Raw genomic sequence first — 22,634 nt, 5'->3', positions numbered from 1 at the left:
TGGGGCCTGGCACATTGTACCAATGCTAAGATATACACTGGAGTGTATATTTTACTCCTTGAGTGCTGATACTCACAGATCCAGATGGATAAACAAATGGCCAGAAAAGTAGAATCAGAATAAAATTCCTAGCCAAATAATAGTATCAGGTTACTTAAACTGTAACTTAATTTCTACTAATATATGTAATTGCAAAATCTTCAATAAAACTATGATACCACCCCACCTTCTGCATTTTTAAGCCAATTATATATTATATCACTTTATATTCTATAAAGATGAGCTGCTGACCAGTCATTGTAAATGATAAAGAAAAATTAAAAGATGAAATCTACTGGACTGTCATGCAAATCACTTCGTGCTCAATCACAATATATTCAAAATAGTTGCCACCTGCCTCCTTCAAAAAATGATAATACTGTTTTGTGTTGTCTTTTTACCAGTTTGTCTTGTTTCAACCATAGTTCGAATTTTCACCTGGTCATTTCACACAGGCTGAAACAGTGTCCAGTCTTCTAAAGACTGAACCCACACTTTCCTAATGAGCTCTGGAGAAAAAAAAAAAATCACTGAAAAATCAGTCAGCTCATACTCCTCCTACAAACATTGCTGTTTTGACTAAGTGACAGATGTCATGGTGGCAGGTGACAACTTTCAGTTTTGTATTTAAAGCTCTGACTGTACATCGATTCTATTTAAAGAACCAAATTCATAAAGATAATGAGCTTCAATATTGCCCGTGTTACCACAGACCCATCACCCTCCTCGAAACGAGCAGTTTGATCATTCCTGGTCAAACCCCCCGTGATCAGAGCACCTCCTGTGCTGCCAGTATTGAGAACAGGGACTGTACCGTCCGGCGTTGCCTGCTGGCGGGGTTTTTTACATTTGACGTAATCGTGGTCAACTGGAGTGGCTGTGTAAGGTGGGGATGTCAGACCTGGACCGGAGGAGGAGGGGAGGGAAGTCCCAGGGCCTGGCACCGTTCCGGCTGAGGAGTGAGAGTCTTCATCAATCATGCAAGCTTTTTCTCTGGGAGGACAACAAAAAATAGGAAGTGTTTATATACTAGGGACATATAGGGACAACAAAATGAGACTACGTGTTCTTATGGCATTTCCAGTGCAGTAATTAAATCTTAGTAACAAATTCTAAATGATGGAATTTTTAATCACAGGTTATTCTGAGTTGGAAGGGATCCACAAGGATCACTGAATCCACCTCTAAAGTGAATGAGCCACATGGGAATCAAACTCACAACCTTGGTGTTATTAGCACCATGCTCTGACCAGCTGAGCTGATCTCAGGGTCACTGAGCTAATCTCAGGGTTTAGTACAAGTTATATTCTTCCCTTGTACTATAACACTTCCCCTGTGCTATTTGTCAATAGCAAACCATTCTTTATTTTGTGGTTGTTAATGAGACAAATGTTGTGGACTGAACTCTCTTGTCCTATAAATAAAGGTCAGTTGCTTTTGGATTTGTTAATAGTTGATTTAAAAAATCAAATCTATTAATAAATAAAAACAAAGGCTTTAAAATGGATCAAAAGATCAAAATTAGTCTGTTTTCTTCCCATCTCCTCTCTGCCAATTACTGAGAAGATCTCAGTGTGGCATATAAACTTACTCATGATACCCGAAAACTGCAATCACTGGGATGAATTCTAATCACTTTGTTTATATTTTATTCAGCTTCATTTTAATAGTTTATTGTACAGTAGTTTATAAGTATACATTCAGAGGATACTCCTGGAAACTAGCACTCACTTTTCTGTAACTTTTGGGGTGTTCTTCTCCTCGCCTCTGGCAAATGGTCCCTCAGAAGCTTCTTTCATGAAACTAACTAAGATCTCTGCATCTACTCCAGAGTCTGGTTTCCCCACAAGTTTCAAAATAGAAGCATGAAGTCGAAAGTATACCTAAAAAACACCGAAATCCATCTGGTCAGTAAAGAATTTGTAGCTCTGCAATCTCTTACAAATAGTCTTTTCTCTGTAGAAACTGCAGGAGTTAGTAAAGACAGTTAACTGTTACCTAAACTTACCTAAACAGGACTTTTCCTGCCTTTGAAAGTTGCTTCTAAGTTAGAAGATCTGAACACTGTACAAATTTTACAGCTGCCATCTATGGAATACAACAAATAAAGCAGAGCTGGTCTCCTTGCAAGGAAGTCACCACTGAGTATGTTCTAGATCCATTGTTTTCACCAGACAACACAGTGAAAGCAAAGGTTCCAATTAATACATGAACTTACACTTCCATAGGTACAAGATGCTTGTGAATCCTATTCATGTTTGATTTTTATAAAAACTGAGTAATGAACTGTGTGCAGCAAAACTCAGAAGTGGAATTGCTACCCACCTGTCCAAACTGCCTTTAAAACAAAATCAGCCTGAATAACAGGCTCCATGTTACTCTCCAAGTCTGTCTTGTAAATGTTCCCAGATGCAGAGCACCATGTACACGTGCCTGACAATCAGAACTAATAACCACTGGTGTTCCACGATCTGTAGAAAAGGTTTCAAGCTTATGTATTTGACTTTCTTTTACCTCCAATGCTTCCATGGCAAGTTCTGGTGGATTATGGTAGTGAATCTTTTTGGGATATCGAGCAGCCTCCTCATGCAAGTAGTGCCCTGCCTGTTTGTAATGAAGCAGGTAGACGACGGGAGGCTGTTTCTGCTTCTCTGCAATCTTCCCCAGCATGTAGTGGATAAGCCACTCCTCCTCATCGCCGTCCCCCTCGCAGCGAGACGCTGAGGTGAAGCACACCTTGGCTGTCTCCAACATGCTGTCCCGGCGCTCCTCCATCTGCCATCGAACCAAGCGGGGGGAACACGTGAACTCACTGCGGCCCAGAGGAAAAGTGCCAAAAATACACTACTGTGCACATATAGAAGTGCATTAACAAGGTACATCATTTAACACTTTTAACCTAAAAGATACAGAATATAGCCAAGTGATCAAACGCACCCCAGCAACCCGCAAAAGGTGCTTAGGGATAGGTTTTTGTTCGTTCAAGCAACTGCTGACACAACCAACCAGAACAAAACAGTGAGCGTATAAATCTGAAAAATAACAAATTCTACCACTTTTTCACAGCTGTAATTATCTTAATTCTTCAAAGAAAAAAAATTATTTGCTTTGTTCTGCAACTGAAGTCTCTTAGAGCCACTGTGGACCACTCTCATTTGTGAAGAAATGTATTTCATCTTTCTTGCAATGTATCTGATTTGGAGCTGAATAAGGTAAGAATATTCTCCCCACCCCACCCTATAAAAAAAAACCCAACAACAAAAAACCAACCAGCATAAATTAAATGCCAATAAAGTAATGTAAAAAACTAGGTCAAAAGATGCATTAATGTAATTTTCTCTCTTTGAAAAAGTAGTTTATACATTTAAGTTATGTGGTTATAACCAAGAACAGTAACATAACCTTTCATTTCCTAAATATTTTGTAAGGAGAAAAATAAGGTTTTTATGCATGAGAAAGACATTCCTGAAGAGATATATCTCTGGAAATGAGATGATATTTTTCAAATTTGTATTTTATTATAATAGAGTTTTTCTTAGTAAATTATATATTTTTAACATATTTGCTTGGAAAAAAAATGAAGACTTAAGTAGTCCTAAACAAACATTCTCATTTAATTCTCAGCTTCAGATGGCTGCTCTGTATTGTTCCTTTTATCTGATAATGCTTCCAGTTGTGGACTACAAAATATTTGGAAGTCAGAATAGCTCAATCAGAAATAGAGTTCACTGATCCAAAACGACAGACAAAACATTTTCCCAGGCAACTCTTATCACTGTCAGTGTGTATTTAGAATTGTTTTGGTTTAGCAATAAACTTCTTAATAACTCTTAACGTTTTCATCATCCTCGTGCAGAAAGAGCAAATGAATTCATAACATTTTCAATGAAAATTCTACCAATCTTCTCATTCTGATCTTTAAGTAAATGGCCCAAAAACACAGAAAAAAGAGAAGATGTCTTTAGATACAAGAGATGACATGTGGACACAGATATCAGAGTAATTCCTGATCTTTTCACTATTTAAATATGTATATATGTCACCTTTCTATGGAAACACTGTATGACATTTACAGAAAGGTAAGGTAAATATAATTCCCCTTTCCAGAAGGTTACAATAATTTTGTGCCACCTTCAAAAGATAATTCAAAGATCAGGCTCAAACTGATTTTACAAACGAAAAAGAAAGAAAAAAAGCCCCATCTTTAAATGCTTCTTGACACCATCAGGTTATATGAATATTAGAATATCCAATATTACTAAGTAACCACAGCGTCTCAAATGTGGAATATAGCATGTAAACACTTAATTTAAAAACTCATTATGTTAGAAAATATAATTTAAAATATTTAAAATTTCACATTTCTCTCAGTTAGATCCCACCTGCTGCACAACTTCAGGAGGAAGTTCCGACTTCCACTGCTTAAGCTGTCGGGATGCAAAGGAGTGCAAGGCATAGGAGATGGTGCCATATTCGATCCACAGGGACAGGTTGGAGCTGTCAATCTCCAGGGCTCGTTTGAAGCAATTCAGGACAGGGGTGGAGTGTTTCCAGATCGGGCCATCACTTTTCAATTCATTAGAGTTCAATTTGTCCTGAATACGACTGGCTCGAGCCAGAGCCATCCCAGCCCAGGAGTCAAACCTATGCAAGAAAGAGACATGAACAAACGTGAACACATGAACAAACTCCTAAACATTACACTGAAGGCACAGACAAGATTCATCTTTTATCTGCAGCTTTCTCTTCCTTTCATCACACGCTCCCTCAAAACAGATTTCTGGGTCTCCTCCTCCCCTCAGAGTGGAACAGAAGCTGTATAGCCTAAATCATGCTGAGTTCATTAAAAAGGGTTTCCTAATAAAGCACTGTCACAGTAATTGTCACATATGGAAAATGGATGAAAAATCAAGGTTTATTTGCCATGCAAAGCCAGTATATCTATATTTCTGATGGCAGCACTCTCACTGATTTTTTTGACAGTAACCACACTGTCCTGTCCAAACACTGTCATCCTTTATTTCTGTAGCACGTGGCCATTATGACATCTTGAATCATTAGACTGAGTTGTGAAGTCTTTATCGTAATCATTTTCCAACATAAAAAAACCAAAAATGCATTGATGTAGGAAAATTCTGATGAACTCTAATTTCTGACTGCAGGACTGTTCAGGGTCCAGCCCTGTCTTTATTCTGTCACTGACAGCACAGACTGAAGGGGAGTTTCCATATGCCATAATCTCACATTAACATCTGGGGTCAACTGCTCCGGAGTTTTTAATTTTGTCATGATTCTAACACCAAAGGAATAACCACAATGCTCTCGTACTTTTGCTTGTAGTTTCTCCTGATTCCACCTGAAAACCCATTTCTGAGTCAAGTGACCTCAGCAGTCAGACTCCTGAGGGGAATGGAAGGGGAGTTGTAGTACAGACATTCAAAAAACTAACATCTCATTTGACTGGGGTAAAAATACTATGGTACCACATATAGTACCTTCTGAGCACCAAACTGTCACACATTAAAGTAAAAATGCATTCCACTCATTTATTTATGAATTTAGGTTTTAAAATATCAAAACTACAGAAAAATGGAGAGAACCTGCTATTGGTAATTTCTTTATCAGGCTTCAAACAAAAGTTTTAGCCATTTGCTAGTCACAAGTCCCAGACTAGAAGATGCAATAACATTAAACTACAGCTATTTCCTCCATAGACTTCATATCTAAAATTGTTCTGTGCCTTCACCTTCCCTTTTGTCTCTGTTGTGTGACTGGATTTAGAAGCAATTTTCTTGTCTCAAATCTATCAAATCAGGGGGTTTGTCACTGACCCTGATCTATCAACTTCAATGAGATTTAAAATGACAACACCTAATGTGCAAACTCTATATTTAATCAGTAAATTTAAAGATTATTTAATTTAATTTTAGATTTGTTGCTCAAAACAGGCTTTATTTTTAAGATGAGAGAGCTTAATCTTGGTGGTATTTCAGTGAGTTGTAAATTATCAAGAAACAAGGTGGTTTTGTTTAAACATCACTTAAATACTTTACTCGATTTGTATTCTCTTAGTAGTTCTCTAGCAGCAAAATCAACTTTCAGAAAGAGGTCAGCCTAGACAGTTAATCCAGCAAAGAATGTTATTTGTGCCACAGCTACACTATTAAACTGTGACATTTCTCATTCCTTGCCATGTATAAACATGCCAAAGCAAAGAACAAAAGGTGCAAACAGTTCATTCTTCACAGTTATTATTTATTTTAATTTAGCTCACCCCCCCTTTTTTTTTGCTTTTAATTTCCAAACAATCAAATATTTAACACTAGGTTTTGGGGTTTGTTTTGTTTGTTGGGATGTTTTAGAGATATCCTTAATTATATAATCTACCTGTGATAATGGATTGCAGGTGGGAGTTTTGCTTGTTTGTTTGGGGTTTTTTTCACTCCTGAAAGCAGTTGTCTGCTTTTCAGTACTGAAAGAAGTGAGAAGGATGAATGATGTGCAGGAGGATTCAACAATACTGACCTGTTTGGACAAATACAAATGTCGTGCATGTAAAATTTGATGGCCTTAGACTGTTCTTTATTCTTGAAATGATAGTCTGCCAGAAGATAATACAACTCGGTCACCACTGGTGGAGAATAGTCTGCACCCTCTGGGAGAGATGGTGCCTGAAAATAAAAAAAACAAAAAACAAAGGTTCATTTTAAATAAAAGCTTCATATTAAATGAGCTGCACACTTGCTTCTTCCTTAAAGTAGCCTTTTCATCACAGAATATGAAGGTATTGAATAGGAAGACAGTGAAAGCATTTCACAGATATACAGAGCACTTACAAACACTAATGAACACCTCATACTGACTGCATATCAAACAACACTACATCTTGCCATTCAAAGACTAAAAGCTTTGGTGGTGTCATTCTTATTTTATTTAAATATAATTACCTGAGGAAATCCAACATCATGGAATAAATCATTCCACTAATAATCTCAAAGTCAACATAAAAACAGCAACAATACTTTTTACTCCTTTTAATTTTTTAAAAAACAATTCAATATACCTTGCTGCATGTTCCTTCAATATAAGCAGATACAGTCTCTAGGCTTAGCATAGGCTTGTCTGTTCGAGGAACAATTGTAGCAGTTTTCTTCAAAAGGTTGGCCAAATCAGCAGACACGGTACTGGTTTTGTAACTGTCAAATTCTGGAAGAGTTTTAGGCTTAAAATATTCAAACATGAACAAAGCATCTTCCCATGTCAGATCAACCTGAAGAGGAGGGTGGATGAGAGGGCAAAAAAATTATTTCAAATTCCAAAATTCAAGTCTACTAATGAATTTCTGTGGCCTTTCTAGTTTGTAAGAACACACATTTCACTCTAGAAGGAACCAAATTAAACCTCCCAAGAACAGAGCTAAAGGTCACAAATCAGCACACTGCTCACTGATTTAACAGGCTAAGGTATTGGGCTGTAACTTAGTATATGCCACTGAAAAATAAAGTTATTCTACTTGCTTAGAAGAGCTGCTCAGAAAAGTTGTTTATAAGCAAGAATCAATTCTAAACATCCAGAGTGACACTGAGATCATGGGTAGTATACAGGGAATTCTACACCTTCAGAGTCAAATAAGAAGAATAAAAATTCTGAGACTCAAAATCTTCAAACTCTCTACAGAAAGTTACTTCCAGAATTTATTCCTCATTTTCTCTTCACCTTTCTGTCTTGAAAGCAGTAAAAAAATCCCACCCAAAATTTACAGTTCTCTTCCCTAGACTAACTTTTTCTCCTTTTATTGTTCACCTAACCCCTCACAGTAAATTTTGCTCTGTATTGAAAACAGGGAAATTGCAGAGAATAATCTCCTTATCCTTTCCTTTTTCTTAGTTATACCCTTTCTGTCATAATCTTTGCTTTCTATCATGTAAGTTTAAGATACACAATTCCCAAGTATTTAACAAGCAATAATGTAACAGCATTTGTGTATTTATAAAGGTCTTTTCAACAGAGTCAGACAATTGTTTTGCCTGCATGAAAACGCTTTTGACTGATAATTCTAAGATCACTCCCATTTGTAAATGCAAAAATCATCTGAGGTTCTGAACAAAAGTAGTGATGTTTCAAGGTAGGATATTGTATTGCTGACCTGTTTTTTCTCTGCCTTCCTTATTACTACAGTTCTCTTCCCAAGGCACTCTGTAGTTGCTCTTCTCCCAGATTCAACTGAATTTCACATTTCTCATGAACAGCTACCAGATATTTACCATCAGTGATGTCAAAGTAAGTGTCAAATTTTTAAGTGACATTTTTCACTTTCATAAACTGCAAGGGTGGCTGCTAAAGTTTTCTTCTCTCAAGCTGACCTTTCCTCTCTAATTTTCCTCAACCTCGAACTTCTTCTCAGCTGGAAACAGGAAAGTGATAGCTTAAAAAAAATCAATTTCTCAATATTTCCAAGATGGCAGACTACTGTCAATAGGACTACACAAGCACTTAATTTAAAATATCTGACTTGTTATATTTACAATTTTTAAAAATATGGAAGCCTTTAGTTTATTTTCTACAATGTGTAAAATACATACATTTTACAAGGAAATAAAAGTAATCTTTCTCCAAAATATATTAAGGTGCATTAAAACCAAGCAAGTGTGTATCTTTCATCACTTCAGGATATTCTTCTGACTTTAAATAACACATAACTTTACCTGCTGCACTGAATGTTCTTCCAGGTACCTTGCTTTGCTTTTTTTGCTTGGGAACCCATATAAACAATAAAAACACTGCTCCAGGGCTGTTTCCAGCTCTTCTTTGTATGGATGAGTATCTTCAGAAGTGGATGCTGCAAGTTCTTTTTGTAGTACCTGAACCTACAAGCCAAAGACCAACAAAAAGGTCACGTGCAAGCTGAAGATCACAGGAAGTGACCCAGCTGTCTGAAGGCAGATGATGAAAACAACATTAAGGAACCATATGTATTTTTCCCCAATGACAGCCAAGTATTACACCCATATTTCTGTAAACTAGTTCTCAAACAAGTCATTTCAATGGCACTGCAGCTGTGCTAAAGTGCCTTTATTTTTGTTCCTATGTTATTTCACGAAGTCATATCTTTAATCAATGAGATCAGACATCAGCTTCATGTTTCAGACTTAAGATCATTCAAAGTTTCCCCCTACACACCAAGTTGCTTCTGTGAACATAAACACTGCAGTTCCTCAACACTGTGAATAAAGGAAAGGCAGAGAAGAATTTCTGCCCTAATTCACAAACACCAATTTTCTCTGCATGGAAAAAGTGGGATGGAAAGGACTTTGCAGAAAAAGAAGGGAAAGTTAATGAAAATCTGGCTAAAAGGACTATAGAACTGCACAGCATGAATAGTATTACACAGATGGCTGCCCACCAAGGAAAGCAGCTGGATTGATCCTAAATGACTGAACACTGTAGCAAGTTGCTATCTTTACCTTCGACATTGCAAGAAAAAGTACCCATCAGTAGCATATTTTGGAAGATGCTGATACTCTTAAGACATTCATTAAAACCCCTGCAACTGAATGCCAAAAAACAAAAGGTAATTCTTCGAAAACCTTCACTAAGCTTCTTTAAAAAGCAAATCAAAAAGGTTCAAAGTCAATAAAAACAGCTCACCAAGAATAATCTGCGTAGTGGGATTTTGGATCTTTATTTCAAAACGAAAACAAAACCCACACTTAACCACTGAGGTTTAAGATTCAATCCCAATGTATTCCACTATGAAATTTCAATTAAAAAAGAAGCATGTAAGTAGAAATTACAATATTAACATCTCACACATCTACCAGAGTGTGTTTCCCAGAACCAGAGTGTACCAGTTATGCCTAAAGAAAACTCATTTGAGGTGGTAGAAGAAAAATGCTTGTCATCTGGGAGAATAAAAGGTACAGAAAACCATGAAGTACTCCATTATGATTTGCCTCTAAAGTTTTGGGAAGCTGTATACCACCAGTTGTAGAGTCCTATTAACTGATAAGTAATTTCCTTTAATATTTTTCCTTTGATAAAAAGCATCAACTTTCATTTATTTCTTTTACCAAGATCTGACTTGTCCAAACCAGCCACATTCATTCCTCAACACACTGGTCATTTTAGGAGCTTCCCCAGCTGAAATTTTGCAGTCATAGATTGAAAATGCAAAACATTCAGTTATCTGCAATTCATAAAAAAATTCATCCTGTTACTTTCACAGTACTTAATCTGTTTATTTATCACCATTTATCATTTTTCAGCATCTAGGACTGCAAACTCAATTAATTATGCATGGTACATGCTACAAGGAGTTTCTCATTGTGATGGGCTTTCCTGACAATACAAACACTGCACACCATCACAGGGCAAAAGCCTGATATTCTACATGTAAGAAGCTTTTTTTGTAAGTGTTGGGATTAGTATAAAATACTGATTGTCTTCTGATTAAAAGATCTGTGTTAAGGTCAAGGTACCGTGTTTTAAGAGCCAAACCCCTGAAAAATAAGGGTAAAGAAATTCTTAGGAAGTATTTCAAAGACATTTTGAGTCACAGCCACCAACTCTGAGTCACAACAGACACCCTTATTGCCACCGCTTTCCCGGTATGGATTTGTGAACAACATTTGAAATTTAAGTGCAGCTAAATAAGCTGATGGAAAATGTGAGATCAGAGGATACTGTAACAAAGGCATGATATCCCTCCTGCTACAAACAAAACCACATCTAACAGCAGTAACAGAATTCTCACTTGAACAGTGTTCAAAACAATCTCCTGTGTTCTTATTCAGCTTTTAAGTTCTTGGCAGAAACACGGAATTGTTCTCAACAATTCAGACTATTGCTAAAGGACTTAACTACATATTAACATCTTCTGTTGCACATCATTCTCATCCACAAGCAATAGAATGTCCTCGAGCAGACAGTTCACCTACAGGTGATCATTTAATACTAGTCTGTAAAACACACTTAACATTCTTCAAGCTGCCTTTCTCAAGTAATTCATCCCATTTTATCTTTGTCTTTCCTTATCCTTCCAACACCCTCTTGTCTCTGAAAACTTGTGTTTAATATTACTATATTATATTATAGTTTAAGAAGTGGGCAATTCTATGAGTGAAAATTGAACATTTTGTTTGAAGTACCCAATGACATTTGCAAAGATCTGCCTGTAAATACATTCCTAGCTCTCAGTTACCTGTACTTCACTCAGGTTCACAGAACACACTCTGACTCCCCTGGCTGTGGACACAGGCACACTATACAGACACAATTTATATCCGTCACTCAGGAGCACGGCATCCAAGGGCAAGCTCAAGAGTGGAAAAGGTTTATCTATTTTCATGAAGTACAGTGCCTGAGCTAATAAAACCCTCTGAAGCCCTGCTGGGGCAGCTCAGGTGTATCAGCATTATGTTCCTAATGCCAGGGAGCTGCAGAGATCAGGACACAGAGATCATCTAATAGTTCTACCTGAATCAGCCTCAATTCAAACCCTGTTCATTCACTCCAGCCCTACCAGGGTGAGCCAACTCCTGCAGAATCCCTCAGGCTCTCCCAGCCATCCTTCCCAGCTGCCTAAATTACTGTCCTAGACACGCCACTGCTCAAATGCAGAGGTAGATGGGGTCTGGCACTGAGCTGTGCTTAAAAAGCTCCAGGGAGTGCTGAGAAGGGAAATTAAAAGATTCCTGAGTAGCTCTATGCAGAACTAATCACGATTTTCTCTTGGCTGAAGGTAATAAACCTCAATGAAGTCAAGCTGAATCTGTAAACTGCCACTGAAATGTCCCCATAGAGCACAGCCCAAGGAATGCCACGGCACCCCATTACCTGGGCTTTGCCAGCAGCCAGGCTATCTCAGACTGCCAGAGCTCCCCTCAGGGAAACACTGACTGTGCTTGGGTTTCTAAGCTAAGGATAAAGTGAGAGAACAGCAATGCACATAGAAATATTCTCCTTCAGCCATGGGAAATTTCTTTTCTGTTGTAATCATGAGACCTCAAGGAATAATCTTAAAAAGGTGAACGATGAATGGGTAGGTCCCTTTATCTCATAATGGGATACAGTATTACTGCCCAGACACCCATTTCTGGAGAATATTAACTCTGACACACCCAGCTGAACAACAGAGCAAAGAACAGCCTTCAGACAAAAGGAAGTGAAGGGCTGAAGTAATTCTTCATTCTCATAATTTTTGTTCAATAGATGAACTCTATGTATATTTTAAGTTACATTTAGTCAACAATGTAAAAACAACAGAATTACTATTTTTTTCACTCTGTGGTATAAAATCAAGGTGGGTATTATCAAACAAGACAAATTTATCAACTGCAGAACAACTAAATGCATCACAGCTTCGGACCCAATGCGGGTAACACGAGAGGATGTGTGAGCCATCAGCACCATTCCAGTCACGTTCCTGCAGTCAGACAATGGGCTGCAGATCTTTACTCTTGTGATTTGGAAGAAACAGATAACCAAGTTTAACTACAAAACTCAAAATTGAATTTTCCTGGCTGACAGCTAAATATGCACTTTTTACATGATAAACAGTATTTAAGTACACTGAAAATGTGCAAACTGTATGTAACACTTGACAAATTCAGTTCTGTGAAGTGAGCAACTTATTTGGAATCACTGAGACAAGATGAATATGGAATCCTACTGTGTTATTTTAGCAGCAATTTAAAAGACATAATACTACAGTTTTTGTCAGCTTGTGAATCTTGTACAGTACTATCAGACTGCTTGGTCATTCCTACTTCCCTTTCAAATCCCATGAACAAAATAGTGCAAGAAGTACAACAGAGGAGAAAAATCAGAAGAAAATGATTATTATTCTCAGTGAGGTAAGTCCAGAGAACAATGGGAAGTATGACAGAAGGAGATCAACGAGAAAGGGTCTGGAATAACAAGCCTTTGCTAGTCAGATTAAAATGACAAACTCTCATGCATTTGTCTGGGAGAAGAAGGAAAGTGGATTCAAAAGTGTATTTTTAACATGAAGACAAGGCAAAAAACAATCTAATATAACTTTTAAGTTATTTCCTGCTTTGAGAGTTGGGCTGGCCAGATGACTTTCAGAAATCCCCTCCAATCTCAATTATTCTATGGTGACAACACTTACATAGAACTTTAGCAGAGCACCATCTGAATTGCAACACCAGGATCTTCTTCCCAAATACTCATGAGCTGTGTTCAGCAGCATAAGCGAAGAAGGCAACATAGGGGTATCAGGACTCCCTGCAAGAAAGAAGTTGGTAAAGGTTAAAGTAGGACAGAGCTGAGTTAAATGCGAGTCAATGCTTCAACTGGCAAAAAGAAGTTTTCTCTGGGGTAAGAAAGTGATGCTTGCAGAGCCCCCTACTCCCTTTAGCCAGCAAGGTAAGATGACAATCAAGTGTTTATTATTTATATTCCAAAGTTATATGATAAGGAGCTCAACTCCAATATGTAGCAGTGGATGAAAAACCCACCTTCTTCTCCCTGGTTCTGCTGCTGCTGGCAGCAAAGGGATCGAAAAGCATCTTCCTCATGCTGGATGATCCTGTGCAGGATAATCCATGGAAGCACTGAGGAGACATATGGCTCTTTTGGTTCCTCCTGGACTGCCATGCTGCAGTCTATGATCTAATAAAGAAACATACATTATACAATCAAAATGATGCAAAACAAAGGTCAGGTGTAAATCCTTTCCAAAGCTGGCAATGCATTTTATCCTAAGGAAATAATCTGAAGTTGAGTCTCAGCTTCTCATAGTGTGGCTACAAAAATGATACAAATAAGATCAGCTGGTAAGGGAAGGATAGAAGATTTATTTCCCCTATTCTGATGTTCCTCTTGCATCCTCATTTTACATGTAGGTCTTTCTCTGTTAATATCACATACAAACACTGCACAGTAAGCATGAATTCTTAGTGCTAGTAGGCCTCATTATTGTACAAGAAACTTACCTACAACCCAACATGGAAGAGGAACTTAAACAAATTCCAGAATTCTCTACCAGGTTTTGCAACAACTGTTTAAGACCAACTGGCATCTTTAATAGATAATATATAAATTATGTACCCAAATACTCTGTTCTCCAGAATTCCATTACATTCCATATCACATAGAACTTTACACAATGAGAGTATGATTTTGTGAGAAGTGAAGATCTTTGGCTTTTACTGAAGTACATGAAAATTTGAGAATTGTAAGCACATTGAATTTTGACATTTACTAGACCAGCTTCTTAATAGAACTGAGAGCTTGCCATTACTTACCTAGACTGAAAAAAGGTTCATTCAGTAGTTTTCAGGTTTGAAAATACCTTCTGTAAACGGCAATATTGGTGCCATAACTTACAAGCTTCACCCAGGCAGTTCAATCGTACTATCACCATTTCAGAGTCTAACAAAACAGTGTTATTCCTTGGGTTATCTTACCACCATTCTATGATTATTTTAGGCAGCTTGGTGACTGAAGGTACCTGCTGGCACTGGCGCACTCAGTGCATCTCCAACATATTGAAATGAAGCCTGTGGTAATGCTCACATAATATGGAAATACTCAATAAAAATGTAACCAGAACCATCACTGCCAGTTGGTGGGAATTCAGACAGCAGCTGTACCATGTCTGGAGGTCTGTAGCACACAATCCCTCTTCCCTAGTGCCAGTGAACAGGTTACCTGAATCAGGTTGTTTGTTAATCGAACGAGGCTTGGTGTTACAGAAGAGTCTTTCAAGATGCTGTTAACTGATGATAATGAAGTATCTATTCCTGTGAGCAGCTGTGTTACCGTAGCAACCCACTCCTCTTTAGCAGAGGCTGCTGTCATATTAATCATCTGCTGAATTGCTTCATTCAAGGCAACATCTGAGCATTCAAAGCACTGCTTGTAATCTTTCAGTTTGAGCAGGGAGTCCTAGGGAATGTAAATACGAAAAAAATCTATTATAACAATGAAGAGTTTATTTTAAACATGAATGCACAGCAGGGAAAAGCAAAACTCTATATACAGTTAATACAGTTACTTTAATGAAATATAACAGAACACCTTTAAACATAACATTAAAAAGGACAATAGGACAAAAAGACAAAAGGTCCTGAATGGACCCAGGATGACAAATACACAAGTAGGATCTGAATTTTAAAAAAATCATCACAAAATCTTTCTGCTTTAATAAGAGGTGCAAGGAAAGAAAATAGTCAGGAAAGGGATGGCTGTAGGTCTATAATTATAATGATCTGCAGCTGCATAAAGTTCCTACAGAAATAGGGTTTGGATCTTTACGATCTTGTGCTACCATTTTATTACTTCATAAATAACAAACCAGCAACTATGAGGCTAGTGTTATAACAACATTGTCCTGCTTCTTTCTACTCTCCAAAGGCAGGGTCATGAGATGGCATGGAGGCCACAGGATTTAGTTCAGTACAGTTAAAAGAGCATCAGTCTTCTGTGCAAACTCTTTTTTCCACCAGATAACCTGATATGATCAAATTGTTCCCATAGCTGAGCTCATTTATAATACACTGATTTTCATAGTGTCAAGTGGACTAACTCTACAGCAATTATACTGGATGCATCTATCAACAGTTTCTCATTCATGCAGGAGAGACATTACATCATAAAAATCACTCATATGCTAGATAACTAAGTTTCAGAATGGCTGTAAGTCAACAGCAGCAAAAGCAGGAAGTATTCACAGCAGGTGCAGACAGAACAAACCCATCCATAAAATATCTCAGCAAACTATTCAAGTTTATTTGAACTTACAGTTTTTCTGTTCATTTCATGTAGGCCTCAGCATCTTATATCTTTAGTCACATTCTCAGTCAGCACAAGCTGGCACATTGCTAATGTTGTTGATAAAGCTGTGGTGTTCAGAGCATTTACAGATTTGGTTCCATGTTTTGCTTTCTAAATAAGACTCGTTAACCATCAACACCCAACTCTAGCAATCCTTTCATCCTGTTTTTAGGAAAATCCCATACTAAAACAGATTTTTAAAGAAACAAACCAGACCTGCAGGAGAAGCAGCTGTGCTGGTCTCTCTGGTATGGATGTTACGAACTCCAGATGCTTTGCTCTGCCATAACCATTAAAGCACAATGTTGGACGAAGCAGATGCACCACTGCATTGTAATCTCCTGCCTCATACAGTCGCTGGATCTCTTCCAAAGACTGGCATCTCTCCAGAGATTTTAGGTTCTTTTCAATCTGAAAACATCACAGATAATATAATCCAACTTTCCACATATTTGACTACTGACACTTCTCCCAGCAGTTTAGCTACAGAGCTATCTCCAGGAAAGAAAACACCTACCATGTAATACTTCACCCATTCAACAGATTTTTAATGAATATACACATGAGTATAGTAAGGCACATGGAAAATGTAAGGCACTATATAATGAGTATACTAAGGCACATGGAAAATGAGAAGGTGATTTGTGACAACCAACATGGCTTCACTAAGGGTAAATCAATCCTAACAAATCTGGGGGCCTTGTATGATGGGGTTAAAGCACTGGTGGATGAAGGAAGACTGACTGACATCATCAACCTGGACTTGTGCAAAGCATTTGACACTGTCCCAGGCAACATCCTTGTCTCTAAACTGGAGAGACCTGGATTTGATGGATAGATGACTTGGTGGCTATGGAATTGGCTGGATATTCACAACTCCAAGAACTGTGGTCAATGGCTCGATGTCCAAATGGAAAGCAGTGATGAGTGGTGTTCCTCAGGGGTCAGGACTGGGATCAGAACTGTTTGAAGTCTTTGCTGGCGACATGGACAGTGGGATGGAAGGCACTCTAAGCCAACACCATCAACTGTGCCATGTGGTGGACATGCTGGAGGGAAAGGATGCCATCCAGAGAGACCTGGACAGGCTTGAGAACCTGTGCAAGCCTCATGAAGTTCAACAAGGTCAAGTGCAAGGTCGGGGTAATCCCAAGCACAAATACAGGCTGGGTGGAAAACAGACCAAGACCAGCCCTGGGGAGAAAGACTTGGGGGTGTTGGTGGATGAGAAGCTCAACATGACCCAGCAATGTGCTATAAAGACTTTAAACTTTATTGCTTCAAAGTCCAAAATCAAACATTTCTATGCTGCAAGAACACATCCATCAGGGGGACTTCATCACAGGAGATTCTGCTTCAAAGTGCACCCAGCTTGTTACATGGAAAACAAACTCCTGAAGTAGAAAGCTCAGTTAAGCAAAGGTGATATTAATGTTTAAGAACAGAAAACAAAACACTGATTCAACAGTCTACTGCAGTCTATGCAGCTGCTTTAGTATTTTTGTTTTGCATAAATGCAATCTAAAGTTACACAGGACCAAAAGATCCGAAAGCTGTAACTCTTGAAAAGGAGAGGATGGTCTTGACATCATCTTCAAATCTGTGAACCTCTCCTTTGACTCTGAGATATAGTAATCCTCCATCATGAAAGAGCTAATTCATAAATGACATTTGAAACTGGGAGAGATGGAGTGGGAGGGATGGAATGGGGAACACACACCTGCAAATTAATTCTTACCTCTTCTAAAGAAACAACAGAATCAACATGTAGGTTAGGTAACCGTATGACGATGCTACACTCATTGCCAGCTTTAGCTTGTGCTGCAGTGGAGTTCTGTAGCATTTCAGTGCAGATATCATAGTTTTCAAGTGCCTGTTCCATGTCTCCCTAAAGAAACAGTACAGAAGAAAGCAATCAGCCACAAACTCCTATCTGACTACTGAAAGTTCAGGTTTCCAAAGCATGTAGAAAAGTTTTAAATTCAATGCAGGCACTGCCAGTGTGATTAGTGCATGTCCTCCCAAATAAAAAACAAACTCACTGACAAATCTCAAATGAAAGCAAAAATACTTAAAAATGCAACGTATCTTAGCAATTAGTTTAAAAACAGGTAAAACAAAACAGAAAAACAGAATTCAGCTTGCATAAATTTGCAAGATTTGTCTGGATGGCTAAAATCCCTTCCTTTAAAAACATGGAAGACCAAAACAGCAGAAATAACTCTTCCATTTGTGCAAATAAAACCACTGAATCAAGAAACATCCTTATATTCTGCAGAGCCACTGCATTCTACTCGCACTGTGCAACTGAAGTAGTTGCTGAAGTTGAGAGGTGAGGAGAGGAATGCAAGCTGCACAGGCAAAGTACAGCTCTGCATATCACAAGAAAAAATGCCAGTAGGTGTGCAGGAACTCTCATTTTTCCTCGAGTAAATTTACTGGAGAGGAATCCTTAGGCAAAAAAAAAAAAAAGAAGAAAAGAAATGGAAGGAACAAGTTAGTTCACAGCTATGCAACTGACTCACATAACTAGCTGACAATTGATTTAAACATAATTAATGCATAAAAAAGCCCTCTTTGATGTCCTGAGGAAGCAACACTTAAAGGGAAAAAAAGACTGGGATCAAATAACATTTCAAATTATTCCCTCAGTGATGTGTTTAAAACCCTCTGCTTCAAAATCTGCATATTAAATTCAACATCTTCAAAAGAAGAATTGTGCTACCTTGAAAAAGCAGAGGGGAGAGTAATAAAACAGTCTGCTTCAGTTAAAAATCCGTGTTTTGGACTGCCTGGGACTTTGATGGTATCCATAAGCCCAGGTCCCCAAAAATCTATGTTCTGCAGCTACACAATATGATTCCAAATAACTTTGGCACAAATAGTTTTTTTTTAAGCTGAACACGAGCTAATTTAAACAAAGACTCATATATTAAACATATCTGAATATTTGCTTAGCATGTCAGATCTCCTACTTTTCCACCTCAACCCTTAGGGACAGTTAATTACACATAAGAGCAAAATAAAATCACTGTGTTTTGAGTTGATTTTATCCATGTGCTTGAAAAGAGCTGAGATTCACAAATCAGCTGCTTCTGAAGAGCATTGATTTTAATTTGAGAGAAGTTTTATTTGTTCAATCCAAAGTAAACCAAACCTGCAGTGCTAGAAAGCGAGCTTTCAGCCAATACACCCGAGTCACAAACTCCATCCAGCCTTCTTCAAACAAATCTCTTTGTGAAGAAGCAAATGACAACTGCAACAGGTCTCCCAAAAAATGAGTGCCTGGGAAGTCAGGACCAAACTTTCCATTCACAGAGGCAGCTGGACAATTCCGTGGAGAAACTGCAAATCAATTAATTACATTTTACCATCAAGTTACTAACATCCCATGGAAAGAGTCTGGTATCTCAAAGGTACTGATGTACTTAAAGGCAAACAAATTGATAGAGCAATAAAATACAGATCTGGAAGATATTCATTAAATAAAAATAGCTCCAAAATCCAATGAATTCCTGGAAACATTTCTTCATATACCTTGAGTGTTTTTAGAGTCTAAAGAAAGAAACATCCAGTGCTCACCTGTAGAGCTCTTCCCTTTTGTCAGTAGCCACTGATCCAATTGCAGTTCCATGCAAGAAAGGCTCATCAACATCATATCCTTCAGAAAAAATAGGGAGATATCAGAATAAAACAAAACAAAACAAACCCCAAATCACTAAATCTGCAATTTACTTCAAAGAAAACCTTCATCTTGTCCTCTTGGGATTTCTATTCCCAAGCTGTAACTACTTCTTCCTCTGTCTAAAAGCTGTATAAAAAGCATTTGCAAATCAACAGGTATGAAAAAAAACAATACTTAGAAAAAGCATTTAAAAAGATAAAAAATCTTGGCTAATAAAGAAGGTCAAAAGTCCATATACATTACCAATCATAATGAGAATCAAGGGAATACATTCATAAATATACTTCCATTTGTTTGAAAAAAGGGCATGTATAAGTGAAAAATACACAGAAATAAAAAAGACAAAGGATGTATAAAAAATTAACACCTGCTACATAGAGACACTTTTGTCTGGTTTGTAAATGAAGTCAATGGAACACAGCAGTTTTCAGAATTCATATTTCATTTGCAAAAGAGTAGAAACATTTGATCTGAAAAAAGTAATTTCAAACTGAAGTCATGCCAAAAGGCAAATAACTTCCCAAATGAATACACACTGATAACGTGGGCAGGTTCAGTGGACAAGTATCAGAACTGGTTTTATAATTTAAGAAGTATCATCTTCTGCCACTAAACTGGTTTAACGTTAATTTAATGAATTTATCATTTTTCTATTTGCATTTGGGAAATCTACAAATAAAATGGTGCTGCTGGGAGGGTGGGTTTGTTTGGTTTGGTTGGGTTTTTTTACTGTAAATTGCAGGTTATCTTAAAACTACCCTGTATTTACTCTAAAGCATCAATGCTGACCCTTAATCAACCAGTGAGAGCAGAGCAGCCTCTTTACTCACCTGATGACAAAACAAAACTTTGTGTCATATCAGAAGCAAAGGGAAGGGGAAAAAAAAAAGAAAGAGCAACAACAGAGTAAAGTGGTAAAACATATCTATGTCTGTAGCATTTACTACATCTCTGTGCATGTGTGTGTGTTTATGCACACACAAATACACGATATATAGGGTACACTTGCATGTAGCATCACCCAGATCTGTCCAGGAGCTCAGGAACAGCTCCATGAGCTGCAGGCCACCAGTTTATGACAGATACAACAGCTGGGACAAGCAGCTCCCCAGACAGAGCTAAGCCAAACCTGTGTCTGATTGCTGGATTTCAGCTGGGTACTTCTGGCACACAGAGAACACCACAGCAGCAAATATGGGAATAAGGAAAAGTGTTGCTTTACCTTGATATGCTGGTTACTCGAGTCCCTCAGTAGTGGATTGGGGAGGCTGCTACTGTGCTTCCTCCAGCTGTTATAGATGCTAAGGACCACCTCACACAAGCCAGGAGGCCACTTCACCAGAAACTTTTGGCTGATGACTTTTAGATATCTCATCATCAGCTCCAAGATCCCACCATTGTTCAGGTTATCCAGCAAGAATTCATGAACATCCTGTTTTTCTAGAAAGTAGATAAATACAAAGCCATACGTGTTTAAGGTTGAGGCAGATCATGAAACAAGTAATTTTCAGCAGTGTTTTATGCACTAATCTTGCAGCAGTTCTCCTGTGCTGCACATGTGCAGAATTCAGTTATTGTATTCCAATTTGTTTAAATGGGAAACTCCACACAACAGAGCTCTTGCACACAGTGATTAAGGAATCCCCCAGACTTAAAAAAATCACACCTGTTACCAACTGAGATATTTCTATACCATAAAATTATCTTTTAAAAATAGCATATACTTCTGTATCTTCTAGATATGATAGGAAAATACAAAAAATAAAGCATACAATATGGAAGAAACACCAGAGAAAGAGTGAGGGGTTCCAGTAGAAATCCTTACCAGATTCCATAAATGTTGTAGAATCAAATGACATTCTGTGTGGTCCAACATGCTGGAAATTCTCCTCTTTGATCTCTGATTGCACCTCATAGTTATTGAAAGGGTCCTCTTCCTCCTCAGGATCTAATTTCCTTAATCTGTGTGAAAGGGGACAAAAACCATAACATCAACAAAACCCTCGTTTGTTCTTTCCTTACTAAGTGAAACCTAAACATGGAAAGTTGTGCAAATTTTAACAGTGAAAGCACATTAACTGAAGCAAATTCAGAGATTTACATCAAGTTCCCAAATTTTGTCCAAATCAAGATTACTTTACCTTATCCATTTTGACATCTTCATTGTCCTCTAATTCACATTCACACTAACAAAATCTTTCTTATTTTTCAATTTTTATTCAGTAATTTTCACTAAGAGCAATTTTATTAAATATATCAGGAGGCAATGCATCACATCTGCTTCAAAAAATAACACAGGTCTGGTGGTTTTAAGGTTGGGGCATATCAATCAAACAAAATCCCAAACAGCTTCCTCTCTATTACATTCTCACAATGAAGGGTGTTGCTGTACAGTACCTGGAAGGAAGGAACTTCACCAACAGCTCTTGAAAGTCAACCTTCTCCTCTTTTTTACACTTGGTGTTCCGAACTCTAGCAGATCTCCTTTTGGCTGTTTCACCACTATCTTCTGTAATTCTCCTTCGCTTCACTCCTTTCTTAGATTTATCACCTGCAGATATGTCACCTAGAAATATAATTAAAAGAAAACCCTCAAATCTGACAGGTTAAATTAACAAATAAAATGAATTAATTTTAAAAAAATTAATTATACAGCAACACTTGAGATTCATTGGTTTCCTTCTGAATGTAGTCCCAAAAAAAAATTTTTAAAAAAAATCACTAATTATAAACTGGCTATGGCATTTTGTATAAAAATGCTAGTATGAGGAAAGAAGCAGACATAATAAAAATGCTGCACTTCACTATTAATTAGAATTCGTTATTTTAGTCTTCAAGAAGTTTCTGAAATGGGAACCAGAGGAGCCTGCCTTTAACTCCAGAAACATCTGTAAATTCCCATGAATATCAACAAAATACTGGTAACCCCTTGATAGCTTTAGATATGTAAATACATATACATCTACAGTATAAAATATTCAAACATCTTACTACAGTTTTCAAATAAATATAACTGACAGCTCAGTTCTCTCAGGTTCTCAAAGTGACACATGAGCAGAAGAAAATCCAGTCACCTTTTTGAAAGACAGCTCATTCATTCTAAGGATCT

At 37.6% G+C, this 22,634-nt stretch overlaps 1 protein-coding gene across 1 annotated transcript; it reads right to left on the bottom strand.

The window, feature by feature from the left end:
• Nucleotides 1-612: 612 nt before the first annotated feature.
• On the bottom strand, nucleotides 613-22,091 carry LOC115307102 (calcineurin-binding protein cabin-1-like; the record flags this gene model as incomplete). Its single annotated transcript, XM_029959149.1, has 17 exons — nucleotides 613-1,032; nucleotides 1,771-1,922; nucleotides 2,554-2,814; nucleotides 4,422-4,683; nucleotides 6,565-6,710; nucleotides 7,103-7,309; nucleotides 8,745-8,906; nucleotides 13,172-13,287; nucleotides 13,521-13,674; nucleotides 14,716-14,952; nucleotides 16,057-16,251; nucleotides 17,579-17,728; nucleotides 18,998-19,185; nucleotides 19,423-19,501; nucleotides 20,748-20,965; nucleotides 21,351-21,487; nucleotides 21,923-22,091. Coding segments are annotated over 17 exons (3,170 nt in total), but the record flags the coding sequence as incomplete, so codon positions are not given.
• Nucleotides 22,092-22,634: the final 543 nt, after the last annotated feature.

Source organism: Manacus vitellinus, unplaced genomic scaffold (genome assembly GCF_001715985.3).
Source record: "Manacus vitellinus isolate BGI_N305 unplaced genomic scaffold, ASM171598v3 ctg7180002215287_pilon, whole genome shotgun sequence".
Taxonomy (NCBI): Eukaryota; Metazoa; Chordata; class Aves; order Passeriformes; family Pipridae; genus Manacus; species Manacus vitellinus.
Note: the sequence above shows the minus strand (reverse complement) of the source record. Positions and strands in the feature narration are given on the sequence as shown.